At 43.4% G+C, this 23,758-nt stretch overlaps 2 protein-coding genes across 3 annotated transcripts in view; one reads left to right on the top strand and one right to left on the bottom strand.

The window, feature by feature from the left end:
* The first annotated feature begins 664 nt into the window (after window positions 1-664).
* gorasp1a (golgi reassembly stacking protein 1a) lies at window positions 665-13,804 on the top strand. Its single transcript, XM_034232112.1, has 9 exons — window positions 665-875; window positions 1,702-1,782; window positions 1,909-2,112; window positions 2,232-2,318; window positions 2,443-2,573; window positions 2,709-2,841; window positions 3,084-3,192; window positions 3,275-3,442; window positions 12,388-13,804. The coding sequence occupies exons 1-9, from the start codon at window positions 813-815 to the stop codon at window positions 12,837-12,839; spliced, it is 1,428 nt and encodes a 475-aa protein (XP_034088003.1). The 5' UTR covers window positions 665-812; the 3' UTR covers window positions 12,840-13,804.
* Window positions 13,805-13,862: 58 nt separating this feature from the next.
* The window catches only part of LOC117556653 (WD repeat-containing protein 48), a 31,616-nt gene continuing 21,720 nt past the window's right edge, over window positions 13,863-23,758 (bottom strand). For both annotated transcript variants that reach the window (XM_034232111.1, XM_034232110.1), the window contains exons 16-18: window positions 15,538-15,614; window positions 15,225-15,417; window positions 13,863-15,138 (exon numbers count right to left, since the gene is read on the bottom strand). In XM_034232111.1, coding sequence (XP_034088002.1) covers window positions 15,043-15,138; window positions 15,225-15,417; window positions 15,538-15,614 — 366 coding nt within the window. In that variant the 3' untranslated portion in view covers window positions 13,863-15,042. The remainder of the gene's footprint in view (window positions 15,139-15,224; window positions 15,418-15,537; window positions 15,615-23,758) is intronic.

The raw sequence follows: 23,758 nt of genomic DNA on the forward strand, positions 1-23,758 counted from the left end.
TCATCTTGACCATTGTCAGGCATCTATATTATGGATGTTAGGTTTGTTTGTCTGATCACCATTTCAACTAACTTTAATGTACATTTTGATTGGATGTACCCTCCATTTTCCTGTGTATTTTTCCTGTAGTAAGTGCTTGCCTTTTAGTTTTAACTTGGCCAGATCATTGTACTACATTGCTGGTGCAAGACTCTCCTTCAAGCTGGAATACATTGATTATGTTGAATGCTTTAACTCTTCATTGAATAACACAGTTTGGTTTAAACTTGTATATTTGTTGATTTCTTACCAGAGGGTGATTAATTGTGGAATTTCGACCACACTATAATATTTCCTTTTTTGTTATGTTTTTTTCATACTACACTAGGACGTCTTTTCTCATATTTTCGACATAGGCTACTATATTATGGTTTTGTGTTGACATACTATACAATGTCATTCTTTATGAAGTCTTCTGCATAATTTCGAAATATCGATATTTTGATAAACTGAAGTAATATTAAATGTATGGACAAAATAAAGTCGAACAGTGACAGGGACTTTATAATGCGACACATTTTAACTTTCTTTCTCCACACACTCTACCATAATTTAAAAAATGTGCAGTACATTAAACGGTGACTTATCACTGATTTCCATAACCATGGTCACAAACACTACGATGCGTCATCCTGCGCTGTGTGTTCGATACCTGCCATGTTCGATTGTTTTGGACTACAGACAAGATGGCCGCCGTCTGTCAGCCGTAATCATTCTCATACTCTTGATATTTTCTGATGAAATTAGCTCATATTTGAAAGTTCCTTGCGAAAATGGGGTTATCACAGAGTTCAGAAGTATCCGAAGGAGGAACCTATGGATACCACGTGCATGGCGTAAGACGTTATTCCTCTTTCTTTGATTTAGGACAGCGTGTACAGCAGCTTATCATGACTGTTACTATATGCTAACTGGGAGCTAGCTGATGCAAACCCCACCGGTTAAACCCGATGAGCTGGCACTGTTTACTTATTGACCATGCCACATAATCTCCTATCTACTAGTGTAATTCTGCAGTAAATACGGTTAAATGAGGCTTGTAACTTGTTTTATATAATGTCCACCAGTAGAATGGCGTTAGTCCCCTGATAATTACCCTACATGATTGGTTTTTAAAACCGTAGTCATAGTAGCATAATTGCTAAATATTAGCTAATGCTCTGACTAATATAGCTAATGGTTTTCAGCTTGATGGCAAATAAAACAAGATGAATTTTCACTAGCCTCCGATCCTCTCCTTACTAAAACCCTTTCTTTAATCCCGTTGCATGAAAAGTATATTTACAGTAAATAACATTAGTGCTGATTTGATTAACTAAATAATAAACAAAATCGATGCATCGATCGAGAGGGCGACCAAGCGATAATCCCCAACATTTGGTATTTCAAACGTTGGTGCTTTTCTGTTATTTATATGCTTATAATTGAATATTTTGACTGTAAGGCTGACCAAACCACCATTATAAGGAGACTTAAAGATGAATATATAAATGATTAATCCATAATAGGAATCCCTATTTGCAGCTATTAACCTCGAAGTAGGTAGGGGGAGAAATAGATGATTTACATGCTCCAAAAACCGTATTCTGGTTTTGTCATCATTTTCATATTTAGACATTTCCAAGTTATATTCTAAAAGCACAATTCTTTCGGTTTCCACAGCTGCAGCCAAATTCCCCCGCAGAAAAGGCCGGACTGCAGCCCTTCTTTGACTTCATTCTGTCTCTGGACAACAAAAGACTTGTAAGTTTATTGATTGTCCACTTTTGAGTAGTTATGTCCCTTGTCACACAGGTTGGTCATTAACAAAGATTGCACAGACATACAGAAGCATAAAATAATGACTCTTTTGACTCTTCACATCACCAGAACGAGGAGAATGACCTGCTGAAGGAGATTCTGAAAGCCAACATGGAGAGAGCCGTGGGTATGGTGGTGTACAGCACCAAAACCACGAGCGTCCGTGAGCTGGAGGTGGTGCCCAGCAGCATGTGGGGGGGACAGGGCCTGCTGGGGGCCAGCGTTCGCTTCTGCAGCTACCATGGAGCCAACGAGAATGTCTGGCATGTTCTAGTGAGCTTCTTCATCAAGAACTAGGAAAACCAAACCAACTGTCCTTACAGATTTGAACTTCAATACCCCATTATAGCTCCATCTTCAGTTTACTAACGCCTGTTAATGCTTTCCTGCAGGATGTGGAAGCTAGTTCTCCCGCTTCATTGGCCGAGCTTCAGCCTCACAGCGACTACATTGTCGGAGCGGATCAAGTGTTGCAGGATGTAAGAATCATTTTTATATAATGCTTACCTTTTTTTAAACTGATAATCATTAGTAAGATTCATTGTATCTTTTAACAAAGCTGTGAAAGATGGCTCGTGGTTAACTTCTTCTGCTGATTTCCAGTCAGAAGACTTCTTCTCGCTGATCGAGGCCCATGAAGGGAAGCCTCTGAAGCTGATGGTGTACAACACAATTTCAGATGCCTGCAGGGAGGTGGTGGTCACACCAAACGGAGCGTGGGGGGGAGAGGGCAGGTACGTGAGAATACACAGAAACATGCTTTAGTGACTGCTTTTGTACTATGTCAATCAACCATTGTGTAAGCAGTCCATTATTTTACAATGAAGATTTCCTCTGATCATACAGCATTATTCTGTTTTCTCTCTTAGTTTGGGTTGTGGCATTGGGTATGGCTACTTGCACCGGATCCCAATAAATCCTGAGGAGACGCCGGCGGAGCCTCCCACCTCTGCTCCTGAGGAGGAGCCTGCTCCGGAGCTGCCGACACATGGATACACAGAGGTACATCTGAGTTCACATTAAGTCATTTTTTACGAATCTATTGTTCTCTTTCCAATTAAGTGAATAATTATCAAGAAACAAATATTTCCAAAATGTTTTTAATGTCACATTTGAACCAAGAAAACCAGCAAATATGATAGCATGTATTCTAGATATATTGCTTATGTCACTGCTTATTTTTTATACACAAGATTAATCTATTGGTAGAGGCAGGGCTTACATATTCTTCATCTGTTTTCCAGACACCTTTGATGGCACCTTCAAGTCTAAGTGAAGACGTGATAGATCTGGAGAAGATCACCCTCGATGAGGCTCCTCTACCTCCACCCGTCCAGAGGGTCATGGACCCTGGTCAGTTTCCTTAAGAGGATAATGATATACGAGTTGTGTCTTGTGTGTCTCCCTGGAATCTTATTGATTTTTTTTCCTTTAGGTTTCTCATACACTGAGGCGGCAGTTGCTACCCCTAACCCGGCAGATTTGGTGGACAGACTGGATCTGTCCGTGTCTTCTATCGACATGACCAACAATTTACTGGCCATGCACGAGGAGAAGGACGAGGAGAAGGACGAGGAGAAGGACGGGGACATCTCTGGCGTTGGTAAGTTTGGGACAACATCATACAAAGTTTCCTGGAGAAAAAAATGTGGGCTGAATGGATTGGGAGATAAGAAAGTTAATCATTCATTCCAATATTTTTAACCAAACATCTTCCGATCAATATGGCAGATTTTTACCATTTACAACATATTTACAAATTGAGAATACTGATAAATAAACATCACAACTGTGGAATTAATGACTAAGTGGGTAAAGGCAAGTAATAGTACAGCTGAAAAAAAGTCAAAAAATGACATCACTTAGGATATTACATATGTATTACAATATCTTGTCTCGTATCACAGTATAGATATAATATCCATGGGCGTCGTAGCCATTATATGAGGGTGGGACAAGTCCCCCCCACCTTTTGAAATCATTAGTTTAGACCCCCCCCACTTTTACTATGCGGAAAGACCGTGAATCGGTCTATCCACTCGCCGCTCTCTGGAGAGCGCTGTGTCAGTGCTTCATTATCAAATCCATTCCACTTGCTTATTGTGAGAAAGCCCAAATCAATGAAACTCCGTACCATGTTTTCACTGCTACTTTGTACCAAGGCAGATTCTCAGAGCCGTACACATGGATGTATAATATGAACTGGATACAGCGTGGGAGGCGGGGCCTCATTAATTCCTATGAGAGTTGCTCATTGGCGCATGATGATAAAATGGCCCAACTTTTGAGAGAGCGAAACGTCACAGATTACCCGGCATGCCTGAGAAGTACCCGTATGTGCACTCATAGAGCATGCGCAACTTTAACCAAAATGCTCGTTCACATCAAGCACGTCAATTTGTGTACACGTAACAGCACCGCACGTTCATGGTAATGGATTGTTATTATGATGGATTTTATATTAACGAGGCGGCAGTTAGCAGCTAGCGGCTAGCTAGTAATTATGCTAACGTACACATCAATCGTTATGTACTTATATTACGCTGTAACAGGATCTAGTGATATCCAAGCAACAGAGCTTCATTTAGCATGAAAGAATTATTGCACTGTATATATATATATATATATATATATATACAGTGCAATTAGCTTCTTAGTGCAATAAGAAGCTACAGGGACCTTACTCTAACGTCGGTAATATTAACTTTATTTAATACAACATTTACGGTACAAGATGTAATCATACAGCCCATGTAGTATAATATTTTACAAAGGATGAATTACAGCAAACATGTGCAATATATCCATTATTACAGCTCCGTGGGCTGGCAGTGAGACGATATGGGTCCGTTCTTATTGTGCATCCATTGGTAAAGATAAACGCATGTAGTGCTGAACACGTAACATGAACGTGCCGGGCGGCGCGGTCCCGTGGGTTAGATGCGCGTACATAATGCAGAGGAAAATAACTCTCAGAATAACATTATTAGCACATTTTTACAACTTGAGGAACGAATGTTTTTAATAAGGGCTATACAAGTGTTCATACTGGGTAGTTTATTTAGTTTAAAAAAAATTATCCAACGATTTACAGACCACTCTTTCCCCATGTAAGTCAATGGGAAAAAGTGTGTCCGGGCCTGGCAACCAAACGGAAGTGTAGTACCGCCGTTTGGCCGCCACGAATATTTTCATCTGAGTCCGGCGCACTTCCTAGGGGCTTGGGAAATACACATGCTGCGTTTTTTGTGTAGCTGTGTCTTTAGTTGTAAAATTATTTCCACGCTGCGAGGCTCCGGTGTAGGTACCATATCTGCTCGGGGTACCATATCTGCTCGGGTGTATTTCCGTCGCTTACCAATGACGTCACGCGTTGTGATTGGCTGTACGCGGTGGCGTTTTTGTGTACAAAAGTGGTGGGGCACAAAAAACTTAGATGTCTATATATAAGCTTCTGCAGTGAGGTTCATGGCTGGTGAGGCACTGGCACTGACTCTTCAGGTTTACAAATATTATATTTTGACCTAAATCAAAATATAATATTATTTTCAAAAGCTTTTTTTGTCTGATCCTTCAATTAATTTTAAACAGACAGTTCAACAAAAGGATACCCAAAAAATGTAATTTGATCATTTAAATATTGAATTGTTCTCTCTTAGTAAGATCCCATTTTCAATAAAATTGCGGTCTTACCTTGACTTGAATATGAAGTCCATTTGCCTATCCTTCTGGACAAAAATCTCTATTACTTTTTTGTAAAAGTCCTCCTTATCATCTTGTAGTTTCAAAAATCTATCATAAATCTAATCGATAGATTTATGATTCGAACATTTTAAAAGTAGGGTAGACATGTGGATATTATCCTGCTGAACAAAACGTGCATTTATCTAACAGGTACGTTTCCCACAGATGTTATTTTGAGCTATTTTCTAAAATCCTATGGAGAAATCTCATTGCTTTTTTGTCGAGGGAAGCCATGCGCAGCTTACTTCCTGGTTTTAGGACGCGTCTCTCTCCTCTCCTCTTCACACACCACACTTTTCGCGGCACACGTACTTACAGCCAATCAGCTCTGAATTATGTGAGATGACGTATGGTGGGGATGGCAGCTCTATGCCCCTATGGTCATTATTTTTTTGCCACACACATTAAATAGGAAAATACTCTGAGCATGCGCAGTGTAGTTTTTACAGTCACCATTCAGTTAGACAGTGAGAGGGAGGGGCATGATCGGGTTTTGTCCCACATGGCTCTAAACCGCTCAATAGGCACACACTGTAGACACTAATTAGAAGAACACACACTAAAACAGCAATGTACAGACGAATCAGATGATTAAACATGATCTTAAAATATATTTTATATATATTTTTTGCATTTTTTTGTAATCATTATATTTAATACTTTCTGCTAACACTAAGTGCGGCTGTGCCCCACCTGCCCCTAATGACCAGTCGCCACTGGCTGTACGGTAATTTATCCAGGGGCGCTGTCTAGAGCAGTGGTTCCCAAACGGTGTGCCGCGGCACACTGGTGTGCCGTGAGGCAAGTCCGGGTGTGCCGTGGGATTTTGTGACAACCATACGTTATTATTGCAATATACAACTACACAAAAATAATTATTTAATTTTAAATTTACTATCAGTACTTTGTAGGTTTATATGTACGTAATCTGCGCGACTTGCGCGTCCACATCTCCACGTGCAGTGCTGCATAAACATGGCTGAGTCAGCGATAACTTTCGAGGGGTGGAGGTATGTCCATTATTTTGAGTTCGTCCGAAGAATAGACCGGAATGTGACGGTGAGGTGCAAACTGTGTCCAGGCCAGAAGCTGTTATCCACTGCTGTAAACACCACGTCAAACCTCAACAAGCACCTGCAAAAAACACATGCTAAGGTGAAGCTAACGCACACGCTATTTGTTGTTTGTTTATATCACGTATATCTTCTTCTCTGTCTTCCGGTTGTTGCCTGTTTTGAATGACAAATACACACTACCGCCGCCTGCTGGTAAGGAAAGTTATTGCCACTCACGCATGTGCAGTTCGTACGTGCTCGAGTAAAGTAACGAGTAAAGTAACGAGTTACTTTATGTAGATAGTAACGAAGTAGTGTAATATATAACTTTTTAAAAAAGTAATATGTAATATATTACATTTTTTTAGTAACGACCCCATCTCTGGAGTTGGCGTTCTCTACTCTGGTTTACATGAAGAACAGGAGGTCACGGCTCTCTGTTGAACAGGACTTGCGAGTGGCCCTCTCCTCAGTGCCACCAAGGATTCAAAAAATCTGCGCGCCCCGACAGGCACATGTATCTAGGGTTGCCAACCGTCCCGTATTAGCCGGGACGTCCCGTATTAGCCGGGACGTCCCGTATTTGAGCCAAAAGGGGCGTGTCCCGGATTCCTGTGTAAAGGGAAAAATAAAAAATATTTTCTGTTTGCGCACAATGCAGTGTGTCTGACTGCGTGCCTGTGTGTTTGTGTGCTGTATGCGAAGAGGGCACTAGGACCGCTCAGTTGACAGGGCAGGCACAATGCTCGCACGTGTGTGTGTGAGATTTTCTCCGGTGGGCAGCGGGCGCGGCATCATTGTTTGTGTGGCATGTCAGCCTGTTCAGTCGTGTGGGGAAATGAGCGCTGCCGGTGGAGGAGGTGATAATGAAAGAGGAGAAGAGAGAGAGGATGTGGTTCTGGGCCCTTCTAAAAAGAAAAGACTTGTGTCTTACAACAAACAGTGGAAGAAAAACACAGTTGTGTGTGTGTGTGTGTGTGTGTGTGTGTGTGTGTGTGTGTGTGTGTGTGTGTGTGTGTGTGTGTGTGTGTGTGTGTGTGTGTGTGTGTGTGTGTTTTGATTGATGGGAAAATTAAATAACATAACCCTAACCCCGAAATAAAGTAACAAAAAAAAGTAACTAAATCCGCCAGAAACCCGAAAATATTCGCGCGCGCGGGGGATGCCTGTGTCCCGTTTTTCCATTTCTGGAAGTTGGCAACCCTACATGTATCTCACTAATTTGTAAATCGGCAAAATATTTACAATAGCACATGTTTCAATGCTGATTGCTGAAATGTTACATTTATAATTTGTAGTTCAGGACCATGGACAATGCAGCTTCCTTGCATTGACAGTTCTCTGTGCTGAATTTCTGCTGAGTTTCCTTTGCCTCATTTTTTATTTTGTGACCTGTCTGGTTTAAATGAGTGTGTTGCTGCTTTGATGAAGCCTAATTTGATAAAGTTTCAAATTAATTTCTGAAATATTTCATGAGTAATATAGTTGTCTTTGTCACATTTTATTTGGCATTAGTAAATAATTATGCACATTTACAGATATTTTACATGATATGAGTGATAACACGTGTTATAAGGGCTAGGTGTGCCTTGAGATTTTTACTTGTCCTTTGGTGTGCCTTGGGCACAAAAAGTTTGGGAACCACTGGTCTAGAGTATAGCGGGGTTGTGATCATTATATGACATTGCATTTAGTTGACGCTTTTATCCAAAGCGACTTACAATAAGTGCATTCGACCAACAAGATACAAACTGTGGATAAAAGTGCCCGAGATCAGCCTCTTAATTTACCCAGGGCCTAGTGCTTGGTTTTGGGCATGAAAATTCAGGAAACTCCCCTGAGTATTTTATTACATATCTGAACTTTGGAGAGGAGTTGGGGGACACACGACACATCATATCACATCTACAGATCAAGACGAAGCGAATGGAAGTACTAAAATGTTTGTGAAAAACGTGTGCAAAGTCTCCGAAAACGGAGCAGTGACTATGATGCTAGCTTTGCGGCTAGCGGTTAGTTGTTATTTTTTATGTTTGAATGTTAAAAAATAACAATCGACAGTGTAAACATAATTATGTAAATAACCCAATTTGTGTTCTGTGAAACGGAAAAGGATTTTACATTGTTTTTGTTACTTTTGTTGTAGTGTCTTAAATTTAATTTAGGTTAAATTCCTGTTTGAAGTTGTTGCTATGGAAACAACATGACGGAGAAAAAAAGTAATATCTTCTACATATAATAACGGACAAAGTAAAGAATGATAGGCTATGTTTAAATGTTTAAATGTTCGGAATTTGACCGTGTATGATGGCCCTCTTCAGGGTTTCCCACACATAGACTATACTTGGGCGGGCCGCCCAGGTATATTAACGGCCGCCCAAGTATATTTCGCGACCCATTTCGTTTTTTTTGTTTTTTTTTTTATAAATTTTTTTTTAAATATTTTTTTTTTTTATTCGTCCGTGACCACGACGCCATCTGCGATCGACTAACTTGTAGACAATGATCCCTCGCTCCCTTGCTCTGATCTCGCCTCCTTCTGGCCTGTTAAGTGGCCTGCCTCACACAGGGTGACTGGCTGTCCACATGATGTGGCCTGCCGACATGGCCACTGTCATACAGATCATAAATCAAAGCCCTTGATTGGTCTCTGTGTGTCATTCAAGCTCGGGATAACCTCAGCTCAGGTGAGGTAAAGGACTCTCTGAGTGTTTAGATAGTTAACTTAGTCTAAGTTCTCAGTGGGTCTCATACGGTGAGGTCACCATTTATGTAAACACATATTTCCATTTGAGAGGGTAGTGATTGGTCTAATGGATAGTGAGGTGGGCTGAAGATCGGAAGACTGTGAGTTCAAATCCCGCCAGGAACACCACCACTAGTGTGCCCTTGAGTAAGGCACTTAGCCCTTAGTTACTCCAGGGAGAATGTCCCTGTAATCGGTCATTATAAGTCGCTTTGGATAAAAGCGTCAGCTAAATGAAATGTAATGTGATTAGTAAAATATGCATGAATAAATAAATAAAAAGTTAACTAGGTGAAAAAAGGTAAGATACACTTTTAAAACTTGTTGAGAGAAAACTAGTCTTTGCTGCTGCCTCAAAGAGGAGCAGGGGGAGAGGATGGAGAGGGGGGAGAGGAGGGAGACAGGAGAGGCTGATTCAGGAGCACAGACACACTCACAACTATAAATGAACCAAAACTAAATTAATGAACAAGTTTCAGTGTTTTTTTCATATTGGAAATGGTATGTTATTGGTTATGGCCTTGATTTTATGATTATTGAAATGTATACAGTTCTGTTAAATATAGGTGTTTCCATAGATCTAGTCTCTTTATTTTCCCCTCAAAATGCACCAGATTGATGCATTTAACTCCAAAATAAAATCTTACCGGGGGGGGCATGCCCCTGGACCCCCCTAGAGGATTTGAGGTCGACCCCACTAAAAATCACATGGATAGGTTCCTAAATACATTAATAAATACATTAATTTTTTAAAATAGTAACCCATTTCCATATGTTCATGTGTGGGTAGTAGATTTAAACTATAGGGCTATCATTATGGACCCTGCCTGTACCTGTACCTGTTCGCTCTGCCATCGCGTGAAGGGTCTGCTAACAAGCGACCAACAGAAAGGTTAATGTTGTTGCACGTCACCTCAACCCCCCCCGCTACCACCACCCCCCAAAGTATATTTCAGATCTGTGGGAAACACTGGCAGTTAATGGACCAGCACCAGAGGCATTCCCATACACACAGGCGTTGGAGCTGTTCTTCATGAAATCCCAGAAGGATGAAGTGCTCTGACAAACAGTGCCATCTTTGCGCAAAATGATTATACCGGAATGAAAAGTCAATAAATAATGTTGTTAAAACTTTTTTTTTTTTTCGCGCCCCCCCCCCCCTTGCCACCACCCGCCCAAGTATATTTTATATCTGTGGGAAACACTGCTCTTGAGTTGCCGTACAATATGACGGATGCGACGGAAATACACCAGAGCAGATATGGTACCCCGAGGGCCGAGGCTATATACAGGACGGTCCTGTACACAACGCCAAATGGCTATATACAGGACGGTCCTGTATATAAGGTCTCTGAAATGGCTATATACAGGACCGTCCTGTATACAAGCTCCGAAATGGCTATATACAGGACGGTCCTGTATATAGCCATTTGGCGTTGTGTACAGGACGATCCTGTATATAGTCATTTGGCGTTGTGTACAGGACGGTCCTGTATATAGCCACTCCCTACCCCGAGCAGATATGGTACCTACACCGGCGCTAACGAGCGTGCTCCACTAGCACCCGGATATAAGGCGCTGTTATTAAAGAGGTGGCGGTAGAGTCCTCTCCTGTCAGACTGAGAGGCGTGTTTTCTAAATGGAGATCGGCTAAGATAACGCAGTATATGCTCCGACCGTCCACACTCACAACAACGTCCTATACAGACATAAATAAACCAGCGACTGTATTCGCCATGACACAGGCAGTCTGTGGTTTGTACTTGTTTAACTTCTAGTTTCTGAACAGATATGAGGAGCTGTGAGCTTGAGTGCTAACAGCTAACGGCTGATGTTGTCTGTGGTTCGCTTTGAAGATGACGTCACGGCTCCGCCTAAATCAAATCAAAGTTTATTTATAAAGCACATTTAAAAGCGATTTTTGGTCGGGCCAAAGTGCTGTACATGTAATAAATACTACAATCACTTAAAAACACATTACTACATTCATAATAAAAGACAATAAATTACAACAGATATATAGAAAACACAGGGAAAAAAAGCTCACTGCGTTACTATAGTTACTGCCCCAGCTACTAAACTGTAATGGAAACGCAGCATAAAGTGAGCCAGTCCTAACAAGGCCTAACTATACCGTACTAAGCCGAGCGAGGCCCTGCAATGGAAATGCGCCATTAGTGACGTAACGACAACCAAAATGGACCCATTGGTGGAGCTCCTCACACACACACTCTTTGTGGCGAAAATGTGACGAGCTGGGGGGGTGATAGTGGAGCCTCGCAGCGCGGCGAAACTGTGGCGCGCTTACACTGTAGGTGTGCCGCGTTTGGGGATGCGGGTGCTTGTGGAGCCTCACAGATGCGGTTGATGGGGCTGCTGCAGCACCCTTCCCGCGTCCATTCGCGATGTCTCGCAGCAAGCAGGAAACCACACCAGTAATCCTGGATTACCAATCAGAGCACACTGGGCTCACAGGGAGGGGGGGGCAGGAGCTCCAACAAGGCCTTTAGGACAGAGAGTGAAAGTCAGTGAATACACATACTATACAGAGATGCTGTATGTGAAACCAATGTGAGTTTGGAAAATTGCACAGTATAAATATATTCTAGTAGACATCAACAATGGAATTATGATCAGTAGAAATGGCCATGTCATGGGACATTTAATGTATTTAACACTGTGCAAATCCAGAAATAATATCTTAATACACCACTGTTAATATTGTAATTTACATGTTACATTTTGTAGTACAATGTGCACATTAATAATTGTTTGTATACATATTTGATTATTTTTTTAATCCTTTATACGACATCTTTAACTCAAGTTTATAAAAATAAATGTAATTTGTATTTAAAAATAAATTGAACATTCTAATGTGAATTGTATATGTCAATATACATATTTTATTCTCTTTTTGATCTATTACATTCTAAAACAACTGTCACAAAACCCAATTTTCCCGGGATAACATTTGTTTTAACTCTACTTCCTGTTGTGCAGAGGAACTAGAGGACAGTGTGCTGCTCTCTTCGTCAGCGGAGAGCCAGCCCGACCCGCAGGAGCTGAGCTCCGAGGCGGCCATGGACCTCAGCTCCGCTCTTGCTTCCACGGACACTGACCCATCTCCCCCGCTCACAGAGGCCACGCCCCTCTCTCTGTGTGAATCCACTGAAAATCCACCTGTGTGTGAAGCTTCTCTCCCTGTTGAGTCTCCAGAGCCCCCTTCTGTCCCAGCAGAAGACCCCACCCTGTCTCCTGTCCAAATCGACCAATCTCCTGCTGCCGATGAGTTCACGGCGGCAGAGGATTCTCCTGCAGAGCCAGCAGAGGAGACAACAGAGGAGCCAGGAGAGGAGACAACCGAGGAGCCAGCAATGGAACCAGAGGAGCCTCTAGATGTTTCTCCTGCTCACCAATATGAAGGTCACGAGGAAGAACCGCCTCTTGAGTAAGCTCGCACAAAAAAAAAAGTGATGTTGACAATCACTGGGGCTTTTTTAAAGGAACACTGTTTAGGAAAAAAACAGAGACACGCTTGTCTGATTTTATATTACAGTCTAACAATCCCTCATGAAGTAAGTTACACTACAGAAACAAACTCATTAGAGAAATACTATTTGTTTTATATGTGGGAGAGTTACTGCTAATTTGTACACTAAGGTCAAAGCATTTTCATGCTTTGGTGCAAAATTATTAGATTATACGGGTGACAGGGCTTTGCTTCGGTTGAATGAATACTTTAACACTTCCAAAGGCATACAGCAAAGCACAGCCGCACCTTAATATCCCAAAAACACTATACTACTTTTTTTTTAAGCGCATTGTTACATCTGTTGTGTTTTTGAAAGAAATCCCAAAGCTTTAAAAAGGTAGCATTTAAGGTTATACGAGGGAACATTTTACAGTACTGCCCATGTTATGGATTTTTTAAGTGTTTGTATGACGGAAATGTTTGTGCAGAAAATGAGTTTACTCCAGGTTTCACAAGGTCGGTATGTTTTAAACACCGTTTCTAATTTGATTTATTCAGCTATGCAGCCTGGGATCTGTTAAAAATAATTTGTATGGCTGGAATCATATCCCCCATGTCTGATTTTACTCTTTTAAATATTTGTAATCTATGCAACAGTAGACATATGCTGCCTGTGAGTTGGCAGATAATGTGCAATTGTTAGATATACAGTATGTAAGACGTCTAGCCACAGTGATGCTGCTGTTGAGTTATTATTTCTCTTTCTAGGGGGCTTCTTAAAAGTTTTTCACTGTCAAAGTAGGTGCTAGTGTGTAAAATAAGGAAAAGTATTTTTGCAGATATTTTATCAATTAATTGTATGTTTTATTAGGAATGAGTGCAGAATCTTTTGATGAATGTGAATGGGTGAAGGTTAAACAATCATATCACTTTAAAAAAGAAAAATCGTCCCTTGTTTTTCTTGTTCCGCACACAAACACATCCATTTACAATCCCCATAATGTGTCATTGTTAAAACCATTCCAATTTATTTCTTTGAATGCCTAAAATATACATATTTCACAAATTATTACAAGGGATATTGCAGCATTGTGGTACCCATCATGATTTTGGCCAATTAGAGCTCACTCGAAGCGTCCCCCCCGTGATGGCGTTACACACTCTTCATCGCAAAAATTAACTGCGGAAAATGTACAATGAAAAGATCTGCAAGAAGAAAAAAAAGTGTTTTCCTGTTCACTTTGGAGATTTCCACATGACGGTGATATATTTATATATTCTCTTAGATGAGATTCCCCTTCAAGTTCTATTCATTGAACTATTACATCTAAATGAATACATTAGGACGAGTCATCACTGCTCATGAGCCAAGGGTAAGCATGTTATTAAAGATATATAACTTACATATCATTTCCCCAATTGCTAAGATGACCACTAACAAGATTTTTTGGGTTGTATTAAATACAACAAATTAAATATTTTTAACATCCAAGTCAAATTAATGACCGTGAATGTGCTCTAGGGATTTAAAAAAAAGAAATGTTAAGTAAACTGTACAACAACGGAATAAAACTGCTGCAAATGAAAGTCACTGAAATCAAAAAAAGTTGTACACATATTTACAACAACGAAAAAGAACATTGAGACCAGCACAGCTAAAAAAGACAGACAAGTGCGTCTGTCAATGAGGTTTCAAGCTCTGCGGTAATTTGATGTCTAAGAGTTAAGATGACAGCAGAACAGAGGAGAGGCTGTGACGCTACCCAGAGACCAAGTGCCCCGATCCTGCTGAGTGTTTGTGGAACAAGGACAGTTTCCTGGAATGTACTAGAACAAACAAAACAGTCTACTACATCCATGTGCATACACACACACGCTTGAACACAAACAGATACCGTCCCTTCAAAATAAAACGCCAATCAGAGGGAAAAAGAAAGTCCTTTCTTCAAACTGTAAAAAGAAAGAAAGATGAAACTACGGACCCTTGTGTCCCTGGTGTCTCTCGGCTGCTCCGGCCTGTTCTGGTCACTTCTCTATGATACACCTCGAGCTTCGTTTCCTCACACATTTTTCTCATTGATACCGCGACTCTCGACCACACAACGATTTTTTTTAGGGTACTACATGTGGGTGGTGATTGGCAAATGACGAAGAGTTCGTGTTTGTTTTTTAAATGAGCATTTTCACGTGGACTTCTGCCTATAGTGAAGCGTCAAGTCTCCTCCGCTCTTCCAGATAAAATGTTTAACTGTTCGCAGGTCCATGTTGGGATCTAGAACCTGGTTGGAGGATGAAAAGATAATAGGTTATTACAATGACTTAGCTCGTAGCTTTGACACCAATACATCTGGAGCAAAGAGCCCACCTGGTCTTGACACATTAGTTCGATCTTCTCCTCGGCGAGCATGGCCATGTCCTCCTCCTTCTCCTGATCCCCCGGCTTGTCGTTGGCCGAGGAGCTGGTGGTCTGCGACTCGTTGTCCAGGTTGATGATCTTCTCGTAAACGTGCTCCATCACCTTCCTCACCTGGAGCATGTCGCTGGCCGAGAGGCGGTCCCTGCAGACAACGCACAGGGGGAAATCAGCACTCCAAGCATCCATGCCTGAAGATGTACGGTTGTTTTTGCATCCCATAATTAAAAAGGTATCACACTCCCAGAGTAGACAAGACACTTACTTCTTTAGAGTTTTTGCTCCGGAGGAAGAATGGGGCTGGAGGTAGAATGGGATTTTGTTGAATTTGGGCATATTTTTCTGGAATAGAAGAGGAAAGATGATGCGTGAATATATGAAACATTGGATAAGGAAAGAAGATAACTGTTAGTGCACAAGGTGTTTTATAAAGATGCTAATAATGTCTTCCTTGGCGAAACAAAGTGACATTCTTTCAAGACGAAATTCTAATTTTCCAAAGCAAATATGGGAATAACATTAATGATGGCTGAATTCCATTTATCTCCTCCAGTGTCAGGATCTGTAGAATGCGTACATCAGCGGTTCAAATCTGTTTTTGTGAAGTACATCTCATTTTCCTATCTGTTAACAGCACTAAACCCACAGAATCTGATCAGTTCCATTTGGATTAGGTCCACCTTCCTCTGCGGTCAGATACAGGGGGATTTGTTTTGCAATGAGACTTCAGTCTGAATGTTTAGAATCCATGTGACTTTAACTTCCCTCTAGATTGGCAGATGTGAAATGTCTGCACTGGCAGGAGTCACTCAGTGAATCCAGATGCTAATGGTGTTGTCAGCGAGAACCGCTAAGGACGTCACAAGTCATCCAGATTACACTTGTGATTAACACCTCCGTAGAGAAGTAGCCGCCAATGCTCCAAAAAAAAGCCAGTTAGAAATGTGTCTTTTTACTTATTCTAGACTTAAAACCACCTGAAATTTGCCATATAAAAAAAAGGTGAATACAAATTCTGAATCAAGCACTGAATCTCGCAATGAGAACTTTGTGACCTTTTATATAGAACCTTAGCTTTTCCTTCTATGACACAAGGCCAGGCAAGTTTATTTATATATCACCTTTCAACACAAGGCATCTCAAAGTGCTTTACAAAAATGAAAACATTAAGAGCATTAAGAAACAGTGCAGATTGGCATTTAATCATTAAATGTGAATAAAATAAACGTACAAAAAGCCACTAAAAACATCCTCTTCCTCTATAGCAGGGGTATTCAACTAAAATTCAACGAGGTCCAGTTAGAGAAAATCTCCCCAGGCAAAGGTCCGGAACTTCAAAATGTCTAACTGCATGTAATCAACAACTGACTGCCAGATAAAGAAAGTACAATTCATAAACAACAATATGTATTGTCAATTAACATTGAACTCTACAGATATACAGTAAATACTGTGGATATGTGTAATGTTCCTCTCGGGCTGCATTTAAAAATAAAATGGAGAAAATAAATAATAGCTTTCGAAAATATGTGCATCTCAAAAGTGCTTAATTTTAGATAAATAAAATAAAGTGTAGCAGCAGCTTGAGTTTCCCTTTTTCTTTGTTAACCGTTTCACATCATGACTTAACAGTTTCAGACGATTATAGAACAATATCAGTCTTTACACATCATTACAATTAACAGTTTTAAAGTTTCTCTTTCTTTCCCTCTTATATTGCAGTCCCTCACTCACTTTCTTTTAATTCAGTGCGAGAATTGAGCTGGAGCTTATCCTGCCAGGAGTTTGTAAATCTGAGCTGAAATGGTGTCAGGGCAGGGCCATTCTCATACACATGCAGGTGCTCATTGGTTAGCCTCGGTTAGCCTGCGCTGGAACGATATTTAGTTTTTGTGACCTCAGTTCTGACTTGAGAGCGAATGTTTGGTCAAACACTTTGTGTGTTGTCTCATAGTGGCGTGTCGGCACTTTTAATGAGCGGCACGGTCTCTGAACAAATGAGACACACTGGCTCTGTGCTCCCAGTGGGCAGGATGAACATGAATGAGTCCGTCCACTCAGGGTTAAAAGCTCTGTTCTCACTGTCCACTTTCCTCTTCTTGGAGAGCGCCATGTGTAATTATGTGTCTCTCCCTGTCTGCCGCTAACACGCCTGTTCACTCCTCTCCGCTTCTCTCCCTGTATCGCTAATTCATCTCTTCACTCACTTTCCTCTCCGCTTCTATCTGCCGCTCTCTCGTCTCTTCTTCTGTGTTTCTCTCCCTGTATCGCTCACTCGTCTCTTTCGCCCCCTGTTGGCAGCGAAATTGAAATCCCCTATTAATGTATTGATTATAGGTCCGGGTCCGTATAGGTTGGGGTCTGGGTCCGGATCCGGACCGTGGTCCGCCTGTTGCCGACCCCTGCTCTATAGTGACATTTAAAAAAGCATATCAGAGTAGAAAATGCTTGTTAGCATGTTGTGTTTTGATTTATTTTACAAAAATTACAAAAGCGCACACGTGTTACCTAAAACCACAAGCGGCATACATGTATTGAGTAAGCTTCTCTGAATGAATGAGCTATACATGTATAACGCACAAACACATGAGCCTGCAAATGTTCTTTTTATAGTCTAAATAACCTGTAATAATTTGTACTTATTCCCACTAAATAAGTACAAATTACAAATATGTTATTCTAAGCACGAAAAGTTTAGTATTATTATTCCGCCGGTATTTTGCCGCGCTTCTCCTCCCGCATTGAACATCGCAGAAACTCCGTTCAAACATCAAAACGTTCAGCTCGGTCGGGAATCGATGGCTATTATTTTTCTCATTCATAACTTTCATAATTCCAGAGACACATCCCATAATTCATCAAATTTTTAACATTGAAGTCAATGGAGGAAATCTTCAGACTTCAACAAATCTTCATGTGACTTCAACTGCTAACTGTTCATTCATACCTTCACTCAGAAACCTCATTCCAACTTTAAAATGTTACACATCTTTCTGACATTGTTTGTGTAAAACTACTTTTAAATCAGATATTAAACATTGTTCAGACCTTGTTATAGAGGTTTTCTTCAGATTTTAACTAGTGCTGTCAAAATTATCGCGTTAACGGCGGTAATTAATTTTTTGAATTAATTGCGTTAAAATATTTAACGCATTTAACGCATGTGCAGAATGGCCCGCCCCATACGTGCCACCAGTGGCAGCGCCAGGGTATGGCTGGGGTAGGCTACACCCATACCAAGAAATGGCTAAGCCCCACCATGAAAAATGATGTTAAAGTAAGCGAAATAAAGTCTGCCAACTCGCGGAGTAAATTGCACAGACAGCAGTTAGTAAGATTGATTTCAGTAGCCACGGTTTTGAAAACTTTTGTCACGTAGTGATCGTCTTCTCAATAGAACATCTTTGATAACGGCGTGGTGTTGTTGCAGGAAGTCCCGACGGAGAATACTTTTGCTGTAGTAGGCTACAGGGGTGCACATAACTGGTACGCAGGTTATGTGCGTAATCTGAAATGCGTACCGTCACTTGTGTCACAAAGCGCATTTGCGTACCGACGTACTTGTGAAGCTTTTCCAGAAGGCGGTTAGATCACCGGACGACAGAGTCGGTCTCCGTGTGCACAGACAGGGCTGCTGTTAACGTCGGTCTGTACAACGGAATTGTGCCAAAACTACGCCAACCGGCTGCGGAGGGAGACTCCCCCCCTTCACTGGAGAACTGCGCTAAAACAGCTGATCACAAACGTTCACACTCTGTGGTCACGAAGTACTCCACTAGCCGCCCCCCCCCTCTGTTGACTTTCCTGAAGTACTCCCCCGTTGATAGAAATCAACACGTAATGAATTAAGACCCCATGGTTTGATGATTGATAGGTGTGTGGGTTGTCTTTCATTTTGACACGCAGAAAATGTTATAATAAACATACATACTGTATGTTAAATGGATATATCCGCCTTCTTTCATTTATCTTTCCATTCCCACAACAATATACATAAATAAATGGCATATTTTGGACATAGTTCGAATGGTGATTAATCATGATTAATTCATTTTTAAGCTGTGATTAATCTGATTAAAAATTGTAATCGTTTGACAGCCCTAATTTTAACATTAACTAGAGTGCGTGATGTCACAGCTAGAGGGTAGAAAATCTTGAAATTTGCCTTCATATATTTTTTTAAAACTGCCATTCCCAAACCCTACATTCCTGAGACATAATTTATCATGACAAACGTAGGAAAACATCTCGTAGCTTGAAAAATGACAAATAATTAAGCAAAATAATTAAACAAAATGCCTCTAGAGGGCATGAAGTGACAAAAACTTTCAACATGCCTCCATTAAAGCCCATTGTAATTTCAGGCATATATTTCCTCACTGTAGCAGCCGCACACCTTTAGTTAAACTGCCAAAAAGGCCACATTATTAACCCGAAAGTACACACAAATTACACTTCAGATGCTCAACTTCCTTGACATGCTTCACGTTTTGAAATTTCAGATATCTGTTACGGTTCTTCCACAAAACGTTCACATGTAAGAGGTTTATCTCTCATTCAGAACAATGGAAACCTTTAATCTCTGGACACCTCGTTAGCTCAAATATAAACACCTGTGTAATGGAACACGATGATGTCATCACTCCAACTGACATGCTCAGAGCAGCAGTTCTCATTCATAACACTCCGTTCGATGTCTCACTATGGGATGCGCCTCATCGCGGAGCAAACAGAAGCATCAATCTCATTACGCCAATCCTGATTGGCGTAATGAGGCCGCAATGAGGCCGTAATGAGGCCGCTCTCTTTCCCCGGAAAATAAGCTAGGTCTGATTTTTTCAAGCTAGCGTTAGCTTGCTCCCTCACTACCGACACCACGGTAGCGAGGAAGTCTTTTCTTTTCTCTTCCCCACGGAGGAGGAAAGGATTAAAAGGAGCATACTGTCACACCAGTCAGTATTCTCCGGGAATAAAAGACCCACACCGTCCTTTTCTCCGGATTAAGGACAGGGTGGTAACACCTTTTTTTCTCCCAACTTACCTGTTGAGAGCGGGTCCTCTCCACGCCACGAGGCGAACGCCTCTCTCCCTAACACCAGAGGAGTCAGGGACTCGGTGGCTCGACTCTGCGGCTGCGGGTTGAAGATCTCGGGCACAGACACACACCAGGTCTGCTCGTCCTGCCTCGGGCTGAAACACGCCCGAGGCGCTATCGACAACCCCGGCTCGTGCGGACATTGTGTCCGCTTCACCGTAAAGAGCCTCCGCCGACGGCTAGCACGCCAAGCTAGCCTGTCGGAGCAGGAACCCCCCCCCATGTCCTCTGACCTGCCGGCCGGCAGTCAAGACGCGGGGACATCTGCCACAGAGAGTGAACCCCTCTCCATGTCGGTCTGGGGCTCAGTATCTGAGATGGCCGCAGAACCGGATTCCCGCGCCCTGGCAGGCCGGGACCCGGTGGCGGCAAGACACGCGGGAACGGGACCCCACGCTTTACCGAGCTGGGGCTCTCAGTTAGACCTCACCATGGTCTCACCCGCGGAGGATGTCCTCGAGCTTCACTACGACGAGGACGAAGAGGACGCCTCGGTGTTCCTCCTGTCCGAGTCGGATGAACATGAAGAGGACATCTTCATGTCATCGGCTCAGGCTGCAAAGCCTGGAGCGAGGGCTGCTCTCCCAGACGATAGCACACCAGCTTCGCCCTGTCTGAGTATGGACCTGCAGGCCGTGTGTAAACGCGCCGCGGCCAGACTCGACATCCCGTGGCCTGAAATGGCCAAGGAGACCTCCAGGTCCCGCTACGAAGGGAAACATTTTCCCCAAGCAGCGCGGACAAAGAGGCAACTCCTTCCGGTCTTCCCGGAGATGTTGGATGAGGTGTCGGTCTCGTGGAGAGACCGGCCCTTCAGCAACAAGGTCCCAATCCAGGGTGTCTCCTCCCTAGACTGTGACGGAATGGAGAAGCTCGGCCTGCTCCGCATGCCGCCCATGGAACCGCTGGTAGCAGCCAGCCTACCGAGGATGGGCCCGTCACCAAGCAGGAACCCCACGCTGCCGGCAAAGTCGGACCGATTTCAGTCGACAATGACTGAACGGTCCTACAAAGCCGCAGCGTTGTCCGCCAGGGCCCTGAATGTGGCCTCGCTGCTAACCGCTTACCAAGCGGAGCTCTGCGAGGACCTGTCGGGTAACCCGGGGGCAGCCACTCTGGACGAGATGGCAGCGGTCACAGACATCTGTCTCCGTGTCCAACGCTGCGCCGTCCAGGCCACAGGTAAGGCAATGGGGATCATGGTGGTGCAGGAAAGAGCGAGATGGCTCAACCTCACCAACCTCCCAGACCGGGAAAAGGAGGATGTGCTGGATATGCCCATCGTTCCCGAGGGAATTTTCGGCTCCACTCTTGCTTCCATGCAAAAGAGGTGTGAGTCAAAAAAGAGGGAGGACGAGGCACTCCACCTCTGCCTCCCTCGAAGGGTCCAGCCGCTGCCTTCGCAGCAGCAGTCCTTCGCCCAAGCTGCCTTGAACCCTGCTCGGTTTAAAACACCGAAAACGCAGTGGTCGCAGCCCGCCCCGAGTCCCCAGCCCAGGCTGGAGACGAGTGCGAGCTGGCCCAGAAAATCTCCGGTTCCGGCTGCAGCTCAGGCGCAGCCAACCCAGAATTTCGGCCAGCAGGCGAAGAAGAAGCGAGCGGCGTGACAGCCCCTCCTTCTCCCCTCCGTGACAGAGCTGGAAGTCCACGGTTCCCCAGCTCTAAATGTGTTCCCGCCGCCTCGAGAGATGCCTCAACACCATCCTCAAGTCCCGCGAAAACACATGTCACAAATCTGTTTGTTCCTCTGTCATTAACATTTGCCGCTGACGCATCCAGGCTTCAGGCCGAGGGCGCAGCTCAAAAAAATATAAGAAAAACAATAAAACCAATAAACACCCCGTCAACTGTTCCCCTTCTGAGAGCAGCTTCGGCATCTCTGTGAAGGCAACCACCGTCACGCGCATGCGCCAGTGCCGGCTGGGGTTTTTAAAAGCACCACCGCCACGCGCCATGCGCAGTGCCGGTGGGGAATTGTCGAAAGGGGGCACCACTGTGTTCAGACACTAGAGGGCCCCATAACACAACAATAGAGACTCAGAGGGGAAGAGATGTGACATCTCCACTGGCTCTAAGGAGCATGCAGTGGAAGATGCTCCACATCATCTGCTTGGGTTTTCAAGACAGTAACACGGGGCTACAGACTCCAATTCGCTGTCACCCCCCTCGCTTCTCGGGCATTCTGCATTTGCAGGCCCGAGGAGAGTCAGCCCATATTCTGGGAGAAAGAGATTCTCTCTCTCCTAGAAAAGAGGGCTATATCTATTGTACCCGCCGAGCAGAGTCAGGGCGGCTTCTATTCCCAAGTTACTTCCTCGTTCCAAACGTTGACGGGAACGGAATTCGGCCAATACTTGATTTGAGGGCCTCTGAACAAATATCTAAGAAGATATAAGTTCAGAATGCTCACTCACACATCTCTGCTGCGGCTCGTGCGACAAGACGACTGGTTCACATCAGTCGACCTGAAGATGCGTATTTCACATTCCCATTATATTATCCACACAGGAAATATCTGAGATTCGCATTTCAGGGGATCTGTTATGAATACAGAGTACCTCCCCTTCGGTCTGTCTCTCAGTCCAAGGGTGTTTGTACGGTGTACGGAAGCCGCGATAGCCCCGTTAAGACAACAGGGTATTCGCCTGGCGACCCTACCTGGACGACGACTGCTTCTCGCACAGTGCGAGCAGGAGGCTGGTTACGCAGACAAATGTCCTCGTAAAGCACCTGCTCAACCTGGGTTTCATAATAAACACAGAGAAGAGCATGTTGTGCCCCCGCGCAGACTATACTCTTCCTGGGTTTACGCCTGAACCCGGCTTGCTTGTCAGCGGAAAGAGTGAAAGCTTTCAGAGCTTGTCTCGCTCTTTTCCAGCTGTGCAAACATGTTTCTTCAGATCATGCCTGCGATTGCTGGGGCTCCATGGCGTCAGCCATCCTGGTCGTACGACTGGGACGCTTACACGAGGAAGTTTCAGCGCTGGGTGGCCCGCCTAAAACTAAACCCGCGCAGTGGAGTGATGGTTACTGTGAAATGCGTAATGGCACTGCGCCACTGGCTGCACCGCTTTCTGTACGAGGTGTGCCTATGGGTGCTGTCCTTTCACGGAAGTGGTCACCACGGACGCATGTCTGACAGGTTGGGGAGGTATTTATGAAGGTCGCCCGGTTAGGGGTCTCTGGAGCAGAGACCTCCAGCGGGCGCACATAAATTACCTGGAGCTTTTAGCGGTGTTTCTCACCCTAAAACGCTTTCTGCCTTTCCTCAGGGGACATCACGTCCTCGTGGAGACAGACAATACGACCACAATATCGTATATTAACCCGCCCAAGGGGGTTTGCGTTCTCTCCAGTTACACACACTGGCGCGCAAACTTATCCTATGGAG

Source organism: Gymnodraco acuticeps, unplaced genomic scaffold (genome assembly GCF_902827175.1).
Source record: "Gymnodraco acuticeps unplaced genomic scaffold, fGymAcu1.1, whole genome shotgun sequence".
NCBI lineage: Eukaryota > Metazoa > Chordata > Actinopteri > Perciformes > Bathydraconidae > Gymnodraco > Gymnodraco acuticeps.